Source organism: Rhyacophila brunnea, unplaced genomic scaffold (assembly GCF_057557595.1).
Source record: "Rhyacophila brunnea isolate RB1 unplaced genomic scaffold, BYU_Rbru_1.0 scaffold_23, whole genome shotgun sequence".
In the NCBI taxonomy this organism is placed as follows: Eukaryota; Metazoa; Arthropoda; class Insecta; order Trichoptera; family Rhyacophilidae; genus Rhyacophila; species Rhyacophila brunnea.
The window spans coordinates 1274774-1295992 of NW_028232893.1; the positions used below are offsets into that span (position 1 = coordinate 1274774).

At 34.0% G+C, this 21219-nt stretch overlaps 1 protein-coding gene across 1 annotated transcript in view; it reads right to left on the reverse strand.

Moving 5' to 3' along the window:
• LOC147069323 (serine protease gd-like) overlaps window positions 1–21219 on the reverse strand; it is a 49318-nt gene that overhangs the window by 8969 nt on the left and 19130 nt on the right. Inside the window, exons 2-5 of the mRNA XM_085950737.1 lie at window positions 18709–18874; window positions 17438–17924; window positions 2498–2664; window positions 1483–1610 (exon numbers count right to left, since the gene is read on the reverse strand). Of these exons, the coding sequence (XP_085806863.1) occupies window positions 1483–1610; window positions 2498–2664; window positions 17438–17924; window positions 18709–18874 (948 nt within the window). The remainder of the gene's footprint in view (window positions 1–1482; window positions 1611–2497; window positions 2665–17437; window positions 17925–18708; window positions 18875–21219) is intronic.

Below are 21219 nucleotides of genomic sequence, written 5' to 3' on the forward strand. Positions count from 1 at the left end.
CGGAATAAATTACGCGATCGATTTTTTTTGATAAAAACAAATTAATAAATTCAGTTTGTAATAATAAATTTTAGAAATTATTTCGGGATTATAAAATAAATTTTTGAAACTTTATTAAGTAAACAATAATTATAAAAACAAATTTTAGTAAATAAATTTGTCAATATAAATAAACAATTGTGAACAAGTTTGTAAACATAAACAAACCTTTTGTAAACAAGTTTGTAAACACAAATAAATATTTGTAAACATGCTGTAAACATAAATAAATTTTGTAAACAAGTTTGTAAACAACAATAAAATAAATTCTATTTTTTTTATAAACCCAATACTATGTGACTAAAGAACAAATTATAATTTTTCTTACGAGAAAACATTTTATGAAATAAAAATATTCAAAGAACATCTGCGTATACATTCCCTGAGTTAGGTATGACTTTTTAGAAACTTGTGAAAGATTTCACAGAGATTCTATAGCGAACGAATAAATAGTTTACTGACACTTTAATGAGATTTAATTGCGAGAACAATGACAAACAACTTTATTGTGAAACCGTGAACTAGAACCTGAATAAATTCGGTACCACACCAACTGAGAGTTTTATTTGGGGAATCAAAAGTTGTATTACTACAAGGGAGAACCACACCTCCCCAGTTCATCCTCTGCATCCTTAGTGACAGCCCGGCCACATTTAAGAGCTAGCCGCGAGCCGGGTCATGTCAATAGGTTAGCTACAACATACGGCCGTAGCCATAAATCTTAAAAAACCTTATTCTTATAATTATTATAAGGCAATCATTATTCGTAGGATGTTTATCACATTTGAATGGTCAAAGACATAACTTATAATCAGTATCTTTAGAACTATCTTCAAATGTGTTAATCATGCCCATTTTTTGAATAATAAAATGCCTAATTCTTGTCAAATTTGGGATCACAGAGATTATCAATATAATTTTTTATCGTAAATATTTCACTATAATAATGTCGACATAAATTATACTAATGGTTTTATAAATGCGTTTAAAAATTAATAAATGTAAAAAATCTTAACACCACTGCACATTTATGTACTGAAATATGACTATATTCTAAAACATTAGAGCGAGAGGTTAAAAAGAATACTATTTTATGTAATAAAAATACTTAATGCATTCATCAAATGTTTAAAATAAATATTAAGGATAATAAGGCTTCAAAATTATACAAATAGATTATATACAACGTTTAACGAATGTCCAGGATCATGCTTTGAAAATAGAATAAAAGCTCCATTTTGACCCACGCTGAGCACGTCCGCCCTTAAGTCGTTAAAATGAATAATAATATGTTACCGTTCCATATTTTCCTACAATGGTGGTTAGGCTAACTTCTCCCTGCCATAGACACACCGGTCTCACGAACGCCGTAAAGGTGACTTCCGCGACGACAACCACTGCAATGTCTGCGTAGATCGGAGTGTTGGAGTAGCTTGGGTGTACCAAGATTTGGAGGGGGGCGCGCGTCTGGCCGTTTTGGTTACCGAAGTCGAAGAGCTTAAAGTTTCCGAAGCCGAGGAATAGATCTTCCAAGGGGTACGGCTTTCCCTGTTTCGTGACGCAGTGGCCGGCTGTAAGAAAAGATTTTGCGTTTATTAAAAAAAAAAGTAGGTGCCATGACTAAAAAACGTTACCCATTTACTTGAAAAAAAAAACATGTCAATAAATTCTTTCTTTGGTTTCGACCATGTCCGATCCTAATAGGATCATAATATGGGCCTCCACAGAGTAGAGATTTGTATTGAATGATTTTGTTTTTTACGAGAAATGGGTGTCAGCCACTTGCTCAACCTATCAGGTCCATACCCTGACACCCACAAATTGAAAAACAATATGTGTACTTGCCAGACCCAGGGTTCGAACCTGGGACCCACGGCGTTATAGTCCAACGCTTAAGCCGCGCGGCCACCGTGGGCCTAATAAATATATTATTATTACTAATAGAACAATAAACATAACATTAAATGGACGCATGTTGAATTTTTATGACAAATTATGTTTTGTTCTGCACTCGTTGTTTGCACAATCTTCGCGTCGCGTAGTCACGATCATTTTAGACCGTGCCCCAGCTGAAGTATTATAGCCTTAATAAGCAAACTTGAGAATTTTATTAGTATATCGTAAAGCATCCTAACCGGTTTAAGCCGAAACCGGTTAACCGGGTAACCATTAGATTCCAGTGGCAATGGGTGGAGGTAAGCTGTTAAGATCCGCTGTAAATAGTGCACACTAAACTTTGTCAGTAATACGAATTTGTTTTCATTGAAACAATACCACAATTTACAGATGGTGTTTGATGGTGGTGAGGTATATCACTGCTTACTGATGTATAGTTTTTTTTTTTAAATATTTAACCCTTTTCAATCTTAATATGTGTCAACTATGTAGGGGTTCTTAGAGTTTTTAAGCCCTCCAAGGGTTCTGCCAAACAAAAAAAGTTAGATATCACTAATCAAACCTGTAACAGCATGCGTGCTCGAGATCAGTGAAGCTCCACAAGTGAAGATAGGTCCCATCTTCTTGATCATGTAGATAGCGGTCAGCCATGGCCAGTCGCCTGGCGCCGTTTCTTCGCCATTCACCACTAAGAAATTCTCCGTCTTAACGGTGCCACATTGGGAGAATCTGAGAGTTATGATATCAAAAAAATAATTATTATTTTTGTAATTAACTATAACTTGTGTGCGTAAATTAGTATTTAGCTATCGTACAACCGCGTTACAGATAACATATTACGCATACTCGCGACATGCAGTGATAGTGAAATTATTACAACATACGGTACTAAGTTTTTTTTCATTTTTATAACAATACATGCAAACCAAAAAAATGATTTCCTTATGCCTATATAATAACAGACCAAAATACATCTATCCGTGAACAAAATAAACATGACATAACAACTGCTTAAAATTACATTATACAGTCGAACTTGGTTATTACGAGGAAGATGGGACCGACTGAATTTGCTCGTTATAAGCATTACTTGTGTTATCGTTTATAACATTTTTCGCGCCACGTTCTATTTAAGCATAGAACATAAAAAATCTGAAAACCATCGTAAAAAACCCGAAACAAGCATGGCATTAATAAATTACAAAAGAAGTTGTTTATTGTAATGATGTGCTGAGCCGCCAGCGCTGGTAGGTACCTACTGACTTCACAAAGCTTGCATTTTTTTTACCTGCAATTTCAACCATATGCGTGGATACTTTTTCAATGTTGTCGGCGAAAACACCAATTAGGTACTTAGACACTTGACTAGTGTCATATACGTAATCCGATCCCGGCGGCATCGTTCTAGTTAACTGCCCGGTCGGAATTTTTTGGCTTATGGTCAAAAATGTTGTTTTAAACGATCGACACATTAACAGTTTTGCTCGGTATACCCGAGAAGTAGCTCGTTATAAAAGTGAATAAATGTATGGAGAACATCATAAACTAAAATGTTAATGAATGTTTCCTCATTACATCCGAGATCTTACTATTTCCGTGATCGTAATAACCAAGTTCGACTGTATTTAAAATGTATTTTTTATATGAAATATGTGCAAATGCACTGATATACATAATATCAATATCTACAAGCAAGGACATACGGTTACATATATGGTTAATTTTTTTTACACTTTCATCTTGGAATGAGCCAAGTGGGGTGTTATTGGTGCGAAACACACGGACAGCAAAAGTCCGAATATGATTCATCACCTCAATACTACAACTAGATAACTTGATTTTCTCTATTATTTAGTTAGCCATTGAATATTATTCTACAATATGATAAAGCTAGGTAAGTCAGAAGTTAATGGGAACTGTATTAATGTAAACCATAAAAATGCATTAAATAAATAAAACAATATAATATTATCTACAATATTTTTTCATACAATTGAAAATTATTAAATTGTTCTCAATTAAACAAACACAATTTTCCATTTTTATTTTAAATAATTATTTTACCTTACATTTAATTTATAGTCGGGTGCTCTAGCCTATTGAGCTAACGGGCTAACTTGATTGGGAGGAAAAAGGTGTTCCAATTAATGGGGAGCACCTCGGTCACCTGCGCTTTGCAGATGATATTGTTATACTCTCACAAGACCCGAAAGACCTCCAAGGTAGAATGCAAGAACTCGCGGATGTCAGTCAAACGGTCGGTCTAAAGATAAATGTCTCAAAGACAAAAGTGATGAGGAACTGTTTTTCGGACCCTGCGATTATCTGTGTCAATGGCACCCAACTCGGGCAAGTCAGCAGCTACGTCTATCTCGGACAGCAGGTGCCCATAGACGGAAGCATACACGATGAAATTATTCGAAGAACAAAGCTGGGATGGAGTGCTTTCGGACGTCTGAATAGTATCTTCATGAGTGACCTACCATTATGTCTTAAGCGTAAGGTGTTCAATCAATGTGTGCTACCCGTGCTCACGTATGGCTGCGAGACGTGGACCCTCAACACGAGAGATGTGAGAGGCATGGAGAGGTGTATGTTGGGCATCACGCGAAAGAACCGTAAGAGAAACGAATGGGTTAGGAAGCAGACAGGAGTACTCGATGTAATAGACGTTGCCAAACAGCTGAAATGGAGATGGGCAGGGCACATTGCTAGCCGAAAGGACGGCCGCTGGACAAATGCCGTCATCCAGTGGTACCCAAGGGGCACGAAACGGCCCTAAAAGCCGCTGGATTGACGAACTGGTAAAGTTCGGCGGAAATACGCGGCAGCGAAAGACACAGGACCAAGAGAGTTGGAAGAAGCTTGGGGAGGTCTTCATCCAGCAGTGGATTGATCCCGGCTGATGATGACATTTAAGTTAATTAAGTAAAGTTTAAATTTCATTTTCCAAAACAATGACCAAATCAGAGTTACCTAGTTGTAGTATTGAGGTGACGAATTGCATTGGAAAGTTAGTCATTATTATTACTGAATTTACGAAGAGCGGCACTTAATATAAGTCAGTAAATCAAAGATTCAGATGGAATTATAGTTAAACAAATTGGAGTCATAAATGTGCCACATTAAAAAAAACAATCTCTCTCATAAGTATGTTTCATGGAGAGTAAAAAAGTCGCTCGCGGCGCAAGTTAATATTTTTTTATAACATAAATAATTGTGCTAGGTACCATGCTTAAACGACCACCCACACCACATGTATAACGTTTGAAAATGTCACATTATAATTCGGATTGGTATATATGTGTCGCTACATTTCAAAATTAGCCAAATCCACCTTTAGGTATTTTTTATTTTTTTGTGAATTGCTGAAGAACTACTGCTTTCTAACATTTCTGCATTATCAAAATGTGGAATTTATTAATTTTAAATATTCTATACTCGAAATAATATAAACTTTCACCCTTGTGACTGTGTATTTGAGAAAACAAAAAGCTGTTTTTCTCCTATTCATCCATTATGGACTTGGCTGATTTTGAAATCTAGCGACAAATATTATGTAATAGAAAATAAGTCACCATTTTTGTTATAATATTATGCTTAAGTACCTATTTCTATGATAATAAAATAATTATTTCAACTTTATTTTGATATCAATTTTAAGCTTACACCCGGCCATCAGAAGTAGTGACTCGAGAACTCTTTGGACTCTCTAAAATACATTTAATTTAAGACTAATGTTAAAGTTTACAGATCGTGCACGTGTGTTAAGTTTCAAACAAATGATTCAGCACGTGCATTTACGGCACGGTTAAAGTTTACAAACTTTTACATAATATTTTATGTATGGACATATATGTATCGCATTAGGTTTTTGGCTGTCGTTGTGTGTAATAAATACCTCTGTTTTTCTCGACATTTCAGACTTGTTACTTTGATCATTCTGAAGAGCCTACGTATATTGGGTTGAACTAGACATTACAAGCTAAGGCAATAAAATTCTAAATAAAATGTTATTAATAATTCTTATAAATACAAGCCCAAATCTACATAAAATTAGGTTATTAAATTCAATATACTCAATACATTTCAATGTTAGTTAAAAATGCTTAAATTTGAGTATTTTTGGTGATATATGCTTTACGTATTAAATGTGAGGCTAAAATGTATCGATAATTTAGCGATGTCTGTTATAATAACCATGTATTAATAAAAAATATTATATATACTAATATATATTATATTATTAGTATAAAATATATGAAAATTAAGGGAAATGTATAGATATGTTAGATAATAGTAGTGTTTGAGCTAATTTTCTGTAAAACTAATTACTAAAAAAAATATGCAGAGTGAAAGCAACATTCAAAATTAATTTTATTGAAACCAATAAACAAAAAAAATACAGGGTGACCACGCGCGTCTGTGCAGACGCTCCAAAGCCGCGAGTGACATAACCATGCGTGAAGGACTAGGAGCTAAGAGTGGGAGACTTCCTGCTCACCGTCAACTAAAGGTTAGTGCCCGGATTTCCCAAGTCCACCATGCCCATCCAAACCATACCCCAAATATTTACAGTCCATTTAAATTGTCGCTGGTAGGTTATAAAATATATAATTAGTAATTGAATTGATGAGATCGAAGTTTTGAAACCGCTGTGCCATGTGAGGTTGGGAAGTGGGAAGGGAATGGGAAGAATTCGAAAAGGTCATCTTTTAAATGTATTGACTGGGAATTGTGAGTAGCTCTTTCAAGCATCGACCAGAAGGTAAAAGGTTATATTCTTTTAAATGAACGCAGTATCATATTGAAAGAATTGATTAACAATGATTTAACCGAAACGGGCGCGAAACCCGAGAGATGCAGGTTCGATTCCTGCGGGTTGTCTTACTTTTTTCAAAAAGATTTTTTCTATTGGTTTTAATATATTTTATAATTATATATAAGTGTTTTCAAAAATAATGTTACATTCTTAAATCTTGTGAATAAAAAAATGAATTATTAAAAAATCATACTTTTATTTTAAAATTACAGTTTTATTATTTGGCATATCTTAAGCTAGTCAAAAATCGCCTAGTTCACACATACAATTTTTAATATTATCTGTGACGTCATCGCCATTGTTTTTTTAGATTATGTATGCATGGAGTAAGCTGCAATAATTGTGAGTTTCCGTAAAATAATTTAACTTAATAACACTTCAATACACACTACGTAAGGAGCGGATATTGTTATGATGAGAAATATAATATCTAAAATGAATGACTCTTGGAATAGATTTAGCATAATAATATGATGTTCATATGCGTTGTAAGTCGTGTAAATAATATGTTTCGATACATACTAATTACGAATAATTTAAAATTTAAATTATTACCTATATCGCAAATATAATATCATCAATAAAGAGGCATGACATGATTTCATGAATTATTAATTGATTTTGTTGAAGACTTGTTTTTAAAAAAGTCGTTATATGAACATGTAAGCAAGGTTGATTGAGCAGGGCTGACAAAAAATATTGCCAACCTGGCTTTTCCGACCTGACCGGAAAGTCTTATCCGGGCAACGTTTTTCGCAGATTTTTTTCTGATTTGTACCGGTGAACGATTAAATCGTAGGAAAATAATTATATGCATCATCATTAAGTCTGTACATTAGTTACGAAGTGATCCAGCGATACAACCGTATGCGGTGTGAAAATACACTATAATATCAATGACAACAGTTTCGTATTGTAGGTTTCTATTACTGCTGGAATAAATATTCATTAAATTTGTTTGTATTCTGACTAATTGTGTGTTCAAAATTACTTCTTCTTCTTTGATGGCGCTACAACTCAAGTCAAGCCCTGGCCTCCTCCACCGCCGTCCTCCAGCCGGAACGGTCCTCCGCACTTTTTTTCCAGTTCCTGATTTTTAGCAGCTGGTTGGCATCTTTTTTAATGTTATCACCCCATCGTGTGCGTGGCTTTCTCACTGGTCTTTTCCCCCCTAGGTTTCCTTCGACGATCTTCTTCGGTATCCGTGACTCAGGCATGCGCTGGATATGGCCTGCCCAATTTAGCCTCTGGAGTTTTATGAAGGTGGAGAGTTTTGAATCTTGGTATAAGCGGTATAGTTCCTTGTTGTACCTAATTCTCCACTCCCCACCATCATTCATGAGTCCGTATATCCACCTCAGGATCTTTCTCTCAAAGCAGTCCACCATTTTAGCTGCTTTCATATTTAGCGTCCATGACTCGCACCCGTATCCAACGACTGTGCGTATGCCGGTTTTATAGAGCCGGGTCTTAGTTTTTCTGTGGATATTTCTGGATTTGAATACGGGCAGCAATGAGAAGTATGATTTATTTGCAGCGGTTATTCGGGCTTTTATTTCTTCCAGTTCCTCGTTCTCATTTGTAATATTGGAACCCAGGTATGTGAACCGGTTGACAATCTCAAATTAATGGTTTCCAAAACTGGAATTTTGGCCCAGCCTACTCTGATTTTGTCGGCTTTGTACCATGACTTTAGTTTTGTTTTCATTTACTCTTAAGCCAATCTCTAGTGCGGCCCTTTGGAGGTAGTCAAATTCTTTCTTCGCAATCTCTGTGGATCTGCCCATCATGCTGAGGTCGTCTGCGTAGCCAATCAGTTGGCTCGGTCTGCTTAATATAGTGCCGCTCCTGTTCACTTGAGACTTTCTGATAGCGGATTCGAGGGCTAAGTTGAACAGCATGGGAGCCAATCCATTTAAAATTACTATAAGTACAACTAAAATGTCGTAGAATTGCCACCATAGTACTTGGCGAGGCGTCGTAACGTCCAACGAATCTAACACACGATTGGATAGACGTCTCACGGACTAATATTATTTACATTACAATATGGCAGGTATAAAAAAACAGACGATTATCGCTTCTATTTGTGTTTTGTTATTGTTGGATTATAAAATATTATCCTACAATTTTTAAAATAAAAAAAATCGTTACATTCACAAAAACATAATATCAATCCTTAGAAACATAATTTATATTCTTATCGGTTTAATATGTTTGTTATAAAACAATCGTGTACCCTCTTGATTTATTAGTTACAATACAGTGTATCTGAAAATATTTCATAAACATATTGTGTATTTTAAAAAAATAATTAAAAAAAAAATGACGCTAACATTGGATAGTAATCAAAATTTATTCTGTACCTACTTTGATTCAAACCACAAAACTCATTCGCCAATATTAGTGAAATTTATAATGGGCTTCAATTGCATGACTATTAATAATTTCATCGTAATTAGGTAGGACATAGGTGGCATAATTGCTAAAACACATCGGCCGGAATCTGAATGATGCAGGTTATTGTCTTGTCCGACGCCATAATATTATGCTTTTATAACCGATATGTTTCTGATTTTCAAATTATGTATCTTCAATAAAAAATAATACATTCTCAAATCTTGTGAATAATAAAATTATTCATTGAAAAAAGAAATACTTACATAACTAAATTATTAGCAAATTCAAGAACGTTACAACAAAAAATCTTGGAGTGATCCGGGACGTCAGTTAGTAATAATTAAGGTAATTTAATACCCACTTTAATTTAAAAATACAAAACCGATTACCAGTAGTAACGCAAATTAGAAAGCACTTCAGAGAGTTTTGTAAAAACCACTAGTTAGTATAGTGGTCAGTGCAGTGGGCACGATTCCCGAGAGACGCAAGTTCGTATCCTACTGGGTGTCGAATTTTTTTTAAAAAAGATTTTTTCTATTAGTTATATATTATTATGTTTAAGAGGTGTTTTTTTTAAATAATGTAAATTTATTTGGTGTCTACTGTCTATGTATTATTTTTTAAAACTTATAAGTGGTCAAAAATTTAATATCTATATAATACTCGTAATATGTCCTTGGCATTTTTTGGTTGTATTGCACTCTCCGTGGAGAAAATTTTGCCAACCTCTACTCTATATCTTTTGATGCGTATGTTACGCCGAATGTACGAAATTGACTATTACATGAAATGGGCAAAATTTTGCCTAAATCATGAAAAATGCAAGCCCGTTGCCTTATTCATGAAGGCAAAATATCTGCCAAGTGCGCGAATTCGGCTGTAATTTTTCTGCCTAGTTCATGCATTGGGCAAATTACATAGTAGCGCTCCGGTGGTGTTTTTTGCAACTAATCAAACTAACCAAATGTGTCAAATGTCATTGATAATATAAAAATATACCAATCAATAACTACAATGACGTTCATATCCATTTACTATGCCCAAAAAAATCTAGAACCATAATATGATAACGGAAGAATTTTATTAAAAGGTATTTTCGCGATTTGATTCGTGCTTGGGTATCAATCGTGCAATGGTCGATTGTTTGTTTGTGATAGTATGATTTGATAGTTTGTTCACACTTGTTAGCCAACCTCAAAATTGACAATCAGTTGAATTCAGAATTACAAAACCTAACCTAACCTAACCTAACCTAATAATAATAATATTATATTATATTATGTCCAATTATAACTAATAAAACCATCCGTATTAAATTTACGTTTTCTTCTGTCATGTTGACAGTTTAAGAATTCCATACCCTAGCGAATTCACGCACTCGGCAGATAATTTACCTAATTCATGAATAAGTCAACGGTCTTGACTATTACATGAATTAGGCAAAATTTTGCTCATTTCATGTAATAGTCAATTTTGCACATTCGGCGTAACACGTATACATTTGGCAATGAAATAATGAGAGGCATCTTTCAAAATATATAAATGTTATGTCTCAGATGAGGAATGGACAGAAAAATGAGCGCCTATAAATCAAACAATAAAATAAATAATACGAATCCGCATATATTATTTATTCAATGTGTACACCTGTTTACTCAGTAAAATCAGTAAAAAATCAAATTCACTGTTAGGCAAATATTTCTTTTACGAATTTCCCATGAGCCAACCTTGTCGTGAAAGGAAACAAGAATTTTAAAAAATATTTCTTTACGTAACTGGCTACTTTATATTCATTCTATAATGATGGCATAGAAACAACTTCTATTAGAAATATTATCATTAATAATAAATATTCTTATGGAAAATAATTAATGTTCCTATTGATTTTTTACCACGTTTTTCTTAGCTCGTATTCTTATTTGTCCGGTGGTTGTTTATCCAGTACATACAAATCTTGCAATCGATTTTTAACTAACTTCCCGACTAGCTAGTAGACATTTTAAACTTTTAGAATACATCTGAACACGATGCCAATGCATTCTTTTAATACTTTTAGCCATCATTAAGTAGAATTGAATTCATTTTCAGTTAATTCTGTTTTGTATGAAAAGTTATTTCGGAAGAAATCCGTAATCCAATCCACTATTATTGGTTGCTAAAGGGGGTGGTCCTAGCAACTAAAAGTGACATTTCAGTACTCTATATTTATTTGTTTGTTGCAAAATAGCAAAAAAATGATTTGTTGACAATTGCATTATTTGTCCTAAATTATTAATTCAATAGAAAATTTAAAAACTTGGTACTTATATAAAAAGTTCTTTTTATCTTGTAATTTTCTTATTTCGAATTATGAATTGATTTATTGTTGATGGGAATTATTTAAAGAGGATTTTATTTTACTTGCAATACCGGAAATATTTGTAGCAATAGATAAACTTTCTGAAGGCTATGCTACAATCATTCAAATTCCTCCGCGGCGAACAAATCAATCAACTGGCATCCAGTGGCAAAGGGTTGGAGGTAGGCTGTTCAGATCTGCCATAAATAATCCACACTAAATTTTTTCAGTCATACGTATTTGTTTTCATTTTAATAAGACTACAACTTACAGATAGCATTGGCTAGTTTTTAAAATTCAATTAAACATACTACATACAATTAAATCATACATAACTTTGGATATTTTATAGATAGAATAATATTCTTTGTATATAATAATGTTGTTTAGGTAGGGCTTGAAAATAACCAACTATGTGTGTAATATGTATTTTTAATCCAACGAAAACAAATAAGTATGAATGAAAAATTATGCACAATTTTATGGTATATTAAGACAATTATGATTTCGTTTAGGCAGGGTTTAATTGATTTTAAAAAACTGACCAGGACCATCTGTAAATTGTAGTATTAGTTCAATAACAACGAATACGTATGACTAACAAAGTTTAATGCACTATTTATGGCGTCTTAATAGCCTGCCTCTACCCTTCGCTACTGCTGGCATCAAATACACATTTAGTATAATATATTTCATCATAATCAGCCTGAATCTATCCACTGCTGAAGGCCTCTCCAAGCTGATTACATTTCTCTCGGTTCTGTGGGTTGCGTTGCGGGTCTGAGAGGCACAGATATTGTTTTTCAAGTTGTTAACAATCTGTTAACACAAACCTCCACCCTGTGGAGGCTCATATGATCTTATTAGGATCGGAGATGGTTGAGAAAATGATAGGATAGGATAGGATAGGAAATGAAATGACAAGATAAAAGGCAATTTGACATTAGTGCCTCAATATACCAATATCATCATCAGCCTGAATCTATCCACTGCTGAATGAAGGCCTTTCCAAGCTGATTCCATTTTTCTCAGTTCTGTGCGTTGCGTTGCCACGTTGCGGACGTTTTGTACCTCTTGGGTACCACTGGATGACTATATTTGTCCAAAGATTCTCCTTTCTTCGAGATATGTATCCAGGCCATTTCCATTTGAGGTTTTTAGCGAACTATATTTATATTACATCGCAAACCCCTGTCAGTTTCCTTATCCACTCTTTGTCCTTTCCCGTTATGCCCAGCATGCACCTCTACATACCACGTTGTGCTACTCTAAGTTTCTGGATCTTTCTTTTACTTAGGGTCCATGTTTCACACGCATATTATGTGATGGCAGGAAGCATACACTGGTCGAAAGCCACGTATTAGTATCCATACAGCCACAAGTAAGAGAGTTCTATTGAATTCTATTGAATTCGCTCCACCACAAAGTCGTATTTCAACCGATGTAAAAAAAATGATGCTTTACATCAAACGAAGGGTCTCGTGATACGAGCGATTAAAATCGGGTGTGGTTTGGTGATGTCATTAACTTCATTGATGTTATGGTGTTGAACACTAATGCAAAGTTAAACTTGATGTTTTTCAATAATCAATAAACTACCGAAATTAGCTAGATCATCAATTCACAGATTCAAACTAGAATCATAGGTCAATCGGTTATCATGATAACATTTAAAATAGAATCTACCAAGAAACTAAACAACATAACATAAATAATGGTGTATTTTGATGATAATTATCACATATGCGTGAGATCAAAGAGTAAAGATAAAGTCAATTTAATGTTATAAATGCGTAATACTTAGGTAGGTATATACATCTTATTATATTGTACACTTACATTATCGTATGTGAGACTAGGGACTGCAATACCGGTATTCCAGTATTTTTCAATAGCAAAATACCGGTTTTAAAGATCACACAATACCGATATATTCGGTATTGTTTGTTTGTATGGTATGTTTAGTACCCTTTGGGTACTATTGTATGGTAGTATGTGTCCGGCGATTGTCTACTCACCGAGTAGATATGTAAACTGAATAAAATTGCTAATTATACTAATATTATGGTTCTAAAAGGTTCTAAATTATAGCATGATTTTAATGAGAATCTCATATGTATTATTCATGCATCGCCTTTGTTAAATTTCCTATGAAATTCAGAATTATATACTATTGTTAGGTTAACTTTAATAATTTACTTCCACATAATGCCTAGTTCACACATGTGAACACATGCCGAAGCCCAGTCACACATAGAAAATCATCTCAACAGGGATATGGTCATAAATCAAAATCACCAGCAATGTTGCAACTCTCTTCAGTGCGCACATGCAAGAAACACAGACACGAGATAATATACAGAAGTAACCCTTTCTTAAACCACTCCTGCCACACATAATGACGTGAATCGTTCAACCACCTGGACGACAATCACTAAGAAGTACACACTAAAATTTGCCTGTTACTGGTGCCAATTATTAGTCGATGTAGTGCAATATTAATTGTTCATTTAAATAATTTTTACCTTACCTATTTAAAAATATAAATATAGTGAAGTGAAACTCAAGAGATATCTCCTAATAGAAAATAAAATAGAATACAGTTAGATTATTATAGAGTATACAATAATATTTAAAATTGATTAATAATAATAAATAAATAAATAAACAATGAAGGCGTTAGTTCCAGAGGAATAACCATTGACCATATTATTATTACACTTCCAGTTTCTTGACCCGACCGGACATTGAAAAATAATATCCCGCATGAGCTATAACTAGACAACATAAAGATGGCGTCTTTGAAGTACGGGTGGGTTCGCAAGTTTTCGGTCAGTTACGAAAACGGCAGCCCGTATTACACGTAGAAATTTGTTAAAATTACTTTCAATATGAATTATTAAATTACTTACAATATAAATCGTGCATTACTGTGACATATCATTTGATTCACTGTTCTGTTCTAAAAATATTTAAATAGTTTCTCGTGCTTGTCTTTGTTAAGGTTTTTTGTAATACCCCGATCAATGACATAAATATGGACGAAGCATCTAGAAAATAAAATGACACTCACTTTGTGTCGGGTCTGCCGGATGGCGAAATTCATATTTTAATATCGGTATCCTACGCTCAAATGAACATTCTGCTTGCAAGCGGTCTGACGACGCCGCTGGGTCTGCCCATACAAAATTTCTGACTGTCAGGTTTCGACTCCACCGTTATTATTGTGTTACAAAATGCCAATGTGCCTAGTTAAAAATTGTAAAAAAATCTACTAAACACTCCAAGAAAGATGGGATATCACTTTGCATGTGTTAGTATTATTTATTATTTATAAAATGCCATTTTAAGATATTGATTAATGTTTATTCAATGCAATTGAATGACAGGAACCATTGGACAGTCAGTCGCCTGTAATTCGCTGCGCTCGCTTGCGTCTAATCTCCGAGAAGTCGTAAGTAACCGAGAATCTGTTTCTAACGCAATGAGTCATGACACTAATACGCCATTACAATAAAGGTTATATTACTATAAATTCTCGAAGCTTGTATCGCATAATGGAAACGGATACGTCAATGGTCACGTGACATCTACCTATACATCTGTGAATGACTTTCATGCACAATTTCTCGTGCGCGCCGGGTATTAAGTGAGTCGTCCATTTAATATGTCATTGACCCCGATCGACATGGGGTATCGTATCACACACAGACGCAGCGTTTACACTCACATACTTTTTTATTACATACATACTCTATGCGCACGAAAGTAAGTGTGCTTCTGCGCTGGTCCATGCCTAAGTTGTTTAGTTATATAAATTTAATCCGCTTTAAGTAGATTTGAGTCAAACTTATAAAACATCACATTATTGTAGATTAGAGGTGAGTTGGAAATACTGTCACCAGTTTCTGTACTCAAGTTTTGAATGAAACTACCCATACATAAACTTGTTCCAAAAAACTTGTGATGATATCATCGCGAGTTGCTGTTCTGTGCACTCGCCAATCGGTAGAATTTCAACACTATTGACATTAAATGCGCGCGAACGAAACAGTACTTGAATATAGGCATATTTTAATTTATTTGTCTACTGCGTTCGAATGTATGAATAATAGGTCATAAATTTTGTGTCGCAGCGCTGTGTTGAGATGACGCACAGGCTTAGGCTTGTTATATGACCGCTCAAAAGATGTTTGAAATTTAAAAAAAAAACACTGTTGTTCATTTTTGTCAACAAGAATATTGTAACCTAACAGAAAAAACAACTCATAAATTTTAAATGTGTTTAAAATTTTATAATAAATGGGACTATTCGACAAGCAGAGCTCAGCTTATTTTTTAGCGATGCTATTGAAGCCGATACACAGTCTGAGTTCCCTGAGCCGATACCTATTTCAAATACTAATATGGAGTTGGTTTTAGTTTCAGTTGAGTATGAAACTTTTACGCACGCCAAATGCTCTATATAGTATTCCAAATACTAGTAAGTATTTTGAAACAAGTTTATATACTAAGTATTTTTTATACTAGTAGTAAGTATACTTAGTTTTCAAAATCGACCAGTTTTCCCATCTCTATTGTAGATACTTGAATCAATTAGAATTTAAATTTAATTTCCGTCAGTCGATATTATCTATTAACCTCTAAATATGTTTTGTATCAAGTATGTAACCTAATCTACCACTATCTGGAAGTATAATATTATGATCAATAGATATTTATCAAGTTTAGATAATAGCTAGTAAATTGGGTTGTAAAGAAAACGTCATTTTTCAGTCGAGTCAAAATAGGGGACTAGGTTCAAATTCCTATACCTATTCTAAAACCACCATTAAGTATTGTAATTCATAGATGTGACGTGATCCGTCTAGGTATTTTCAAAACAATTTAAATAGGTAATTTCGTTTTTTGACTCGACTAAAATTTAGGTGTGTATTCTAAGGCTCTGATGCATGGAATGTCACATATCGGTAAATACTATTTCATTTTCATTTCCTAAAAAATATGTAAAAAAAACACTTTGATGCTCATTACACTAGTGACGTTTACATCTATCCGGTAACCGGAAAAATCTGACATCTGTCATTGTTTAACAAGAAATAAAATAAATATGTAGTTAATTAATACCTTTGACTTTTTTCCGACAAAAGAAAATTATATTTTGTATCGATTAAAAAATGCACAAATACGAAATACTAGATATTATTATTAAATACGTCTTATGGGTATTAACACAAAAGCCATTTTGAAAAAGTATAATTAATATGAATGAGATGGGATTAAATGGAGATGGGCTGGACACATAGCTCGAAGAAGAGACAATCGTTGGACAAATCTAGTCATCCAGTGGTATCCAAGAAGTACAAAACGTCCACAAGGTAGACCTAGAGGCCGCTGGATTGATGAAATGATAAAGTTCTGCGGAATTACGTGGCAATGCAATACACAGGACCGAGAGAAGTGGAAGCAACTTAAAGAGGCCTTCATCCAGCAGTGGATAGATTCAGGCTGATGATGATGATGATGATGATAATTAATATTATTGCCATGTTAATAAAAAAAATATGGGTCCAGTATACCTTTGTCTTATTAGGTATACTGGATCCGCAATGCATTAAATGCTTCAAGTAACCACTGATAATTAACGCAACGGTTGAACTATTTATATTTAATATTAAATCGTAATTTAATATTATTAATTTTATCTACATAATTTTACCATTGTTTGAGAAAATATTTTAATAATTATCGGGAAATCAAAATTTTAAAAGTGGCAATAATAATGATCACAATGTGACTTGAGCAACTTATATTGTATTTCGGTTTATGCATTTTGTTTTGACGCTATTTCGATTTAACGTAAGTAGACATTCTATGCATCGTGGGTTTAGTAGGTAGATACTTTCTAGTACTAGTGTAAAAAAAATGAATTATAATCATACTCGTTATTCCGAGGTGGCGTCTGCGGTTGCGGCTGTTGCTGCGGTCGCGGTTGCGGCTGCCGCTGCGGTTGCGGTTGCGGCTGCACGGCAATGGCGGGTGTGGGAACAACGGGAACCGGTCTTGAAAACTGCTGACCATTATCAACAGGCCTCAAAGAATTGAACTGATTCCCACTGTAATAGTCATTGTTATTATTCGTCGGTGTATACTGGGACAAGAATCGATTATTGGGATAGTTCTGGGTGTTATAATAATCAGTGTTTTGGAGTGGGTTTCTCTGGTTCTGGTAGTAGGATTGTTGGGGGAGGATTTGGTTGTAATCTTGGTTATTCGGGTTGACTGACGTGTATGTGGGGCGGTTCGGAGCCCGGGGAGGAGCGGCCGGTGCAGCATGAGTGGCATGAGCGACCTGACCTGGACCGCCCGTCGCCAACGAGTGGTCGAGGTTGATTGTCGTCACGTACCGTGTCTGCCCGTTCAAAGTATCTGTTGAAAAATAATACAAAAAGGGTATGTTTTAATTATGTATAATATTCAATATACAACGTTACATTCGAAAATCTTGTGTAATAATTCATTCAATAAAAACAGTTTAATTAAATTAAGTAATACAAAGGGCCCACATACGCCAAGTAGATCAAAATGGAGATTATATTGTATTTTTAGAGCATTAGCCTGGACATTCCTTAAACGTTGTAGATAATCTATTTATATAATTGTAAAGCCTTATTATCCTTTATATTTATTTTAAACTTTTGATCACTGCATAAAGTATTTTTATTACATAAAATAGTATTCTTTTAAACTTCTCGATCTAATGTTTTAGAATATAGTCATATTTCAGTACATCCATGTGCAGTGGTGTTAAGATTTTTTAAATTTATTAATTATTAAACGCATTTATAAAACCATTAGTAAAATTGTTGTTAACTATAGTAAAATATTTACGATACAAAATTATATTTATAATCTACGTTATCCCAAATTTGACAAGAATAAGGCTTTTTATTATTCAAAAAATGGGCACGATTAACACATTTGAAGATAATTCTAACTATACTGATTATAAGCAATGTATTTGACCATTCAAATGTGATAAAACATCTTACGAATAATGATTGTTTTATAATAATTATTGACCTAAGAATAAGGTAGTATTTTTTTAAATACGCCATTTCTATTGGCATTTCATTCCAGCAAAAGAAACAATGTGAACTTATTATAACGTTTGAGACTACAAAGGATCTAATATAGGTGAATCAATTAGTACCTCCTGTACCGGAGCAATACTGTTGTCCGTTAAAGACGATGGACGTGACCTTCGGCAGTGGAGAGGGTATTGGGAAGCGCACCTTGTAGTGAAGGTTTGATCCAGACACGAGTTGCTGGATGATCATGTCGTTCCCGCCGAGCATTTCGATACTTCCAACATCGCCCTGTAATGCAAAAAGTAAAACAATGTAAGCTGTAAAGCAAAAAATATTTTAGCATTTTTTGAATGGGAAAGAATCACATGTATTCAATTCAATTTATTTATTTATTTTTAGCATATTGTGGACATTACAAATTACAGTAGCGAAAGGTAGGAAGAGGTAGGCTGTTAAGATTCGACAGAACTGGTTGCACACTAAACTTTTTCAGTCATACGTATTTGTTTTCATTGAACTAAGACTACATTTGGCAGACATTGTCGGTTAGTTTTTAAAAATGCGATAAACCCTGGCTAACCAAACCATAATAGTTTTGGTGTGCTATTGGCGATCCGCCGCCAAAAATAATGCAATTTGTTTCAGCCATAATTATTTGTTGTCGTTGAATTATGAATACATATTACAGATGGTGTTGGTTAGTTTTTTTTTAGTTCATTAAGCCTTGGTCACCAAATCATAATAAATAAAAAATATTCTTCTATCTTAAAAATATTCAAAATTATATATGATTTAATGGAGTAATTTTAAATATTTTATAGATTGATTAATAGTTTTTTACTATTATCTATAATGGCTTGGTTTACGCAGGGCTTAATTGAATTTTAAAAACTATCAACACCCGACACAGTGTAGTTTTAGTTTATGTAAAACAAATACGTTTGACTGAGCAAGTTTATTGTGCACTATTTATGTCGAATCTTGACAGTCTACCTCCACCCTTCGCCACTGACAAATTATAAGATTAAGACGTTCACACCATGACATGAAACATTATTATAAAGAAGAAAAAAGTAATAAAGCGATAAAAATGAAAATATAAAAAGGAAACATAATATAAACATATAAAAGCAGTGACAATACAATTATTATACATATATAGAAGTTCAAAGAAGTACAACGAGTTTGTTAAAGAGGCCCTATTTAAAAAAATATATAAAATAGCGTTCACCTAAACTCACCCTCACGCAAGTGGAATATATCAACATCCGAAGCAATTTGGTTGAACATAGTTATCACCCTCCCAATTGGCATTACCAGTGGTAGGTTGGTTCTGCACCTTGGGAGAATAAACAACTACTGATGCTCTCCAATATTCTTCTATTATGATTTCTCAGATAGTTATCAGGGACACACAGGTCAACACTGCCCAGAATGGCAGAGTTCTCATTTATACCTCGTATACGTCGAAAGAAATACTTATAATACGTATAAGTATGTGTATATTCATGCAATGTATATTTCCAGGACAGCCTACGTAACCATATTAACAAGGGAAGAAATGGACCGGAGCGCACCGGAGCTCAGCTCATGTCCGAGATTATTATTTCATCTCGTGAAAAAAATTAATTCACCGTTCGCGATAGGTAGGTATAACAAAAAATTGAGCATACTAGGTATTTTTTTATAAAATAGACATCAAATTAGATAATTGCGGAAAATTTTCCATTTCTAGCGCTGATAAACGGAATTTGGATTAGTAACAAATGTGGCATCAGAAGGGAACTAATATTATGAGTGGCTAAGGGTGGAAATCTGACATAAATTGTGAAAACTAAACTTAATCAATCATACAAATGAGGCATCTAATTACAAAAAGTGACAAGTGCACAATTCAATATTTTCGGGAAACAACGTTTTTATGTTTCAAGCTTCAATTATTTGTTTTAACGTGAGATTATTTTTTCCGTTGTATTCTATGTCGAAATTAGAACCAAATGGCAATTCGTTTCAGCCGATAAACTCTTAAATTTAATAAATATAGGCAAAATAAAATTGGACGTAGCGCTATTTGTAGCTCACTTTTTAATTTACTCCGCATAAGGCACATATTTCCGTGGCACTGTCATGAGTTTACCTGATGCTACAGCATGGGAGACGCCCTTTTCAATATTGAATGTTCCCTTATTGGTTGACTTAAACACGTGCAAAATCAACCAAGCTTTCAATAATATGAAACACAGACTTGGCGCATTTTGTAGTAAATCTAAACTTAAAATATTTTTTTTCGTAGGGTTATGTCGCGTTTTGGAATTTATAGATCAATACATATTGTGTAAAATTATACAAAGAATACGTGCGTATTTTTTTCTCGATTTTGACCAAATGTGGACTAATCGGTTTTTGGAATTAGACGCCTTAAATATCTTTTCATTGAACTAATAATTTTCGACCATGTCCGATCCTAATAAGATCATAATAGTAAGATCATACGTGAAGGTTTGTATTAACAGATTTTTGTTATTACGAGAAATGGATGTCAGCCACTTGCTCAACCTATTAGGTCAATACTATGACTCATACACAAACTGAAAAAAAAAATGTGTACTTGCCAGACCCAGGATTCGAACCTG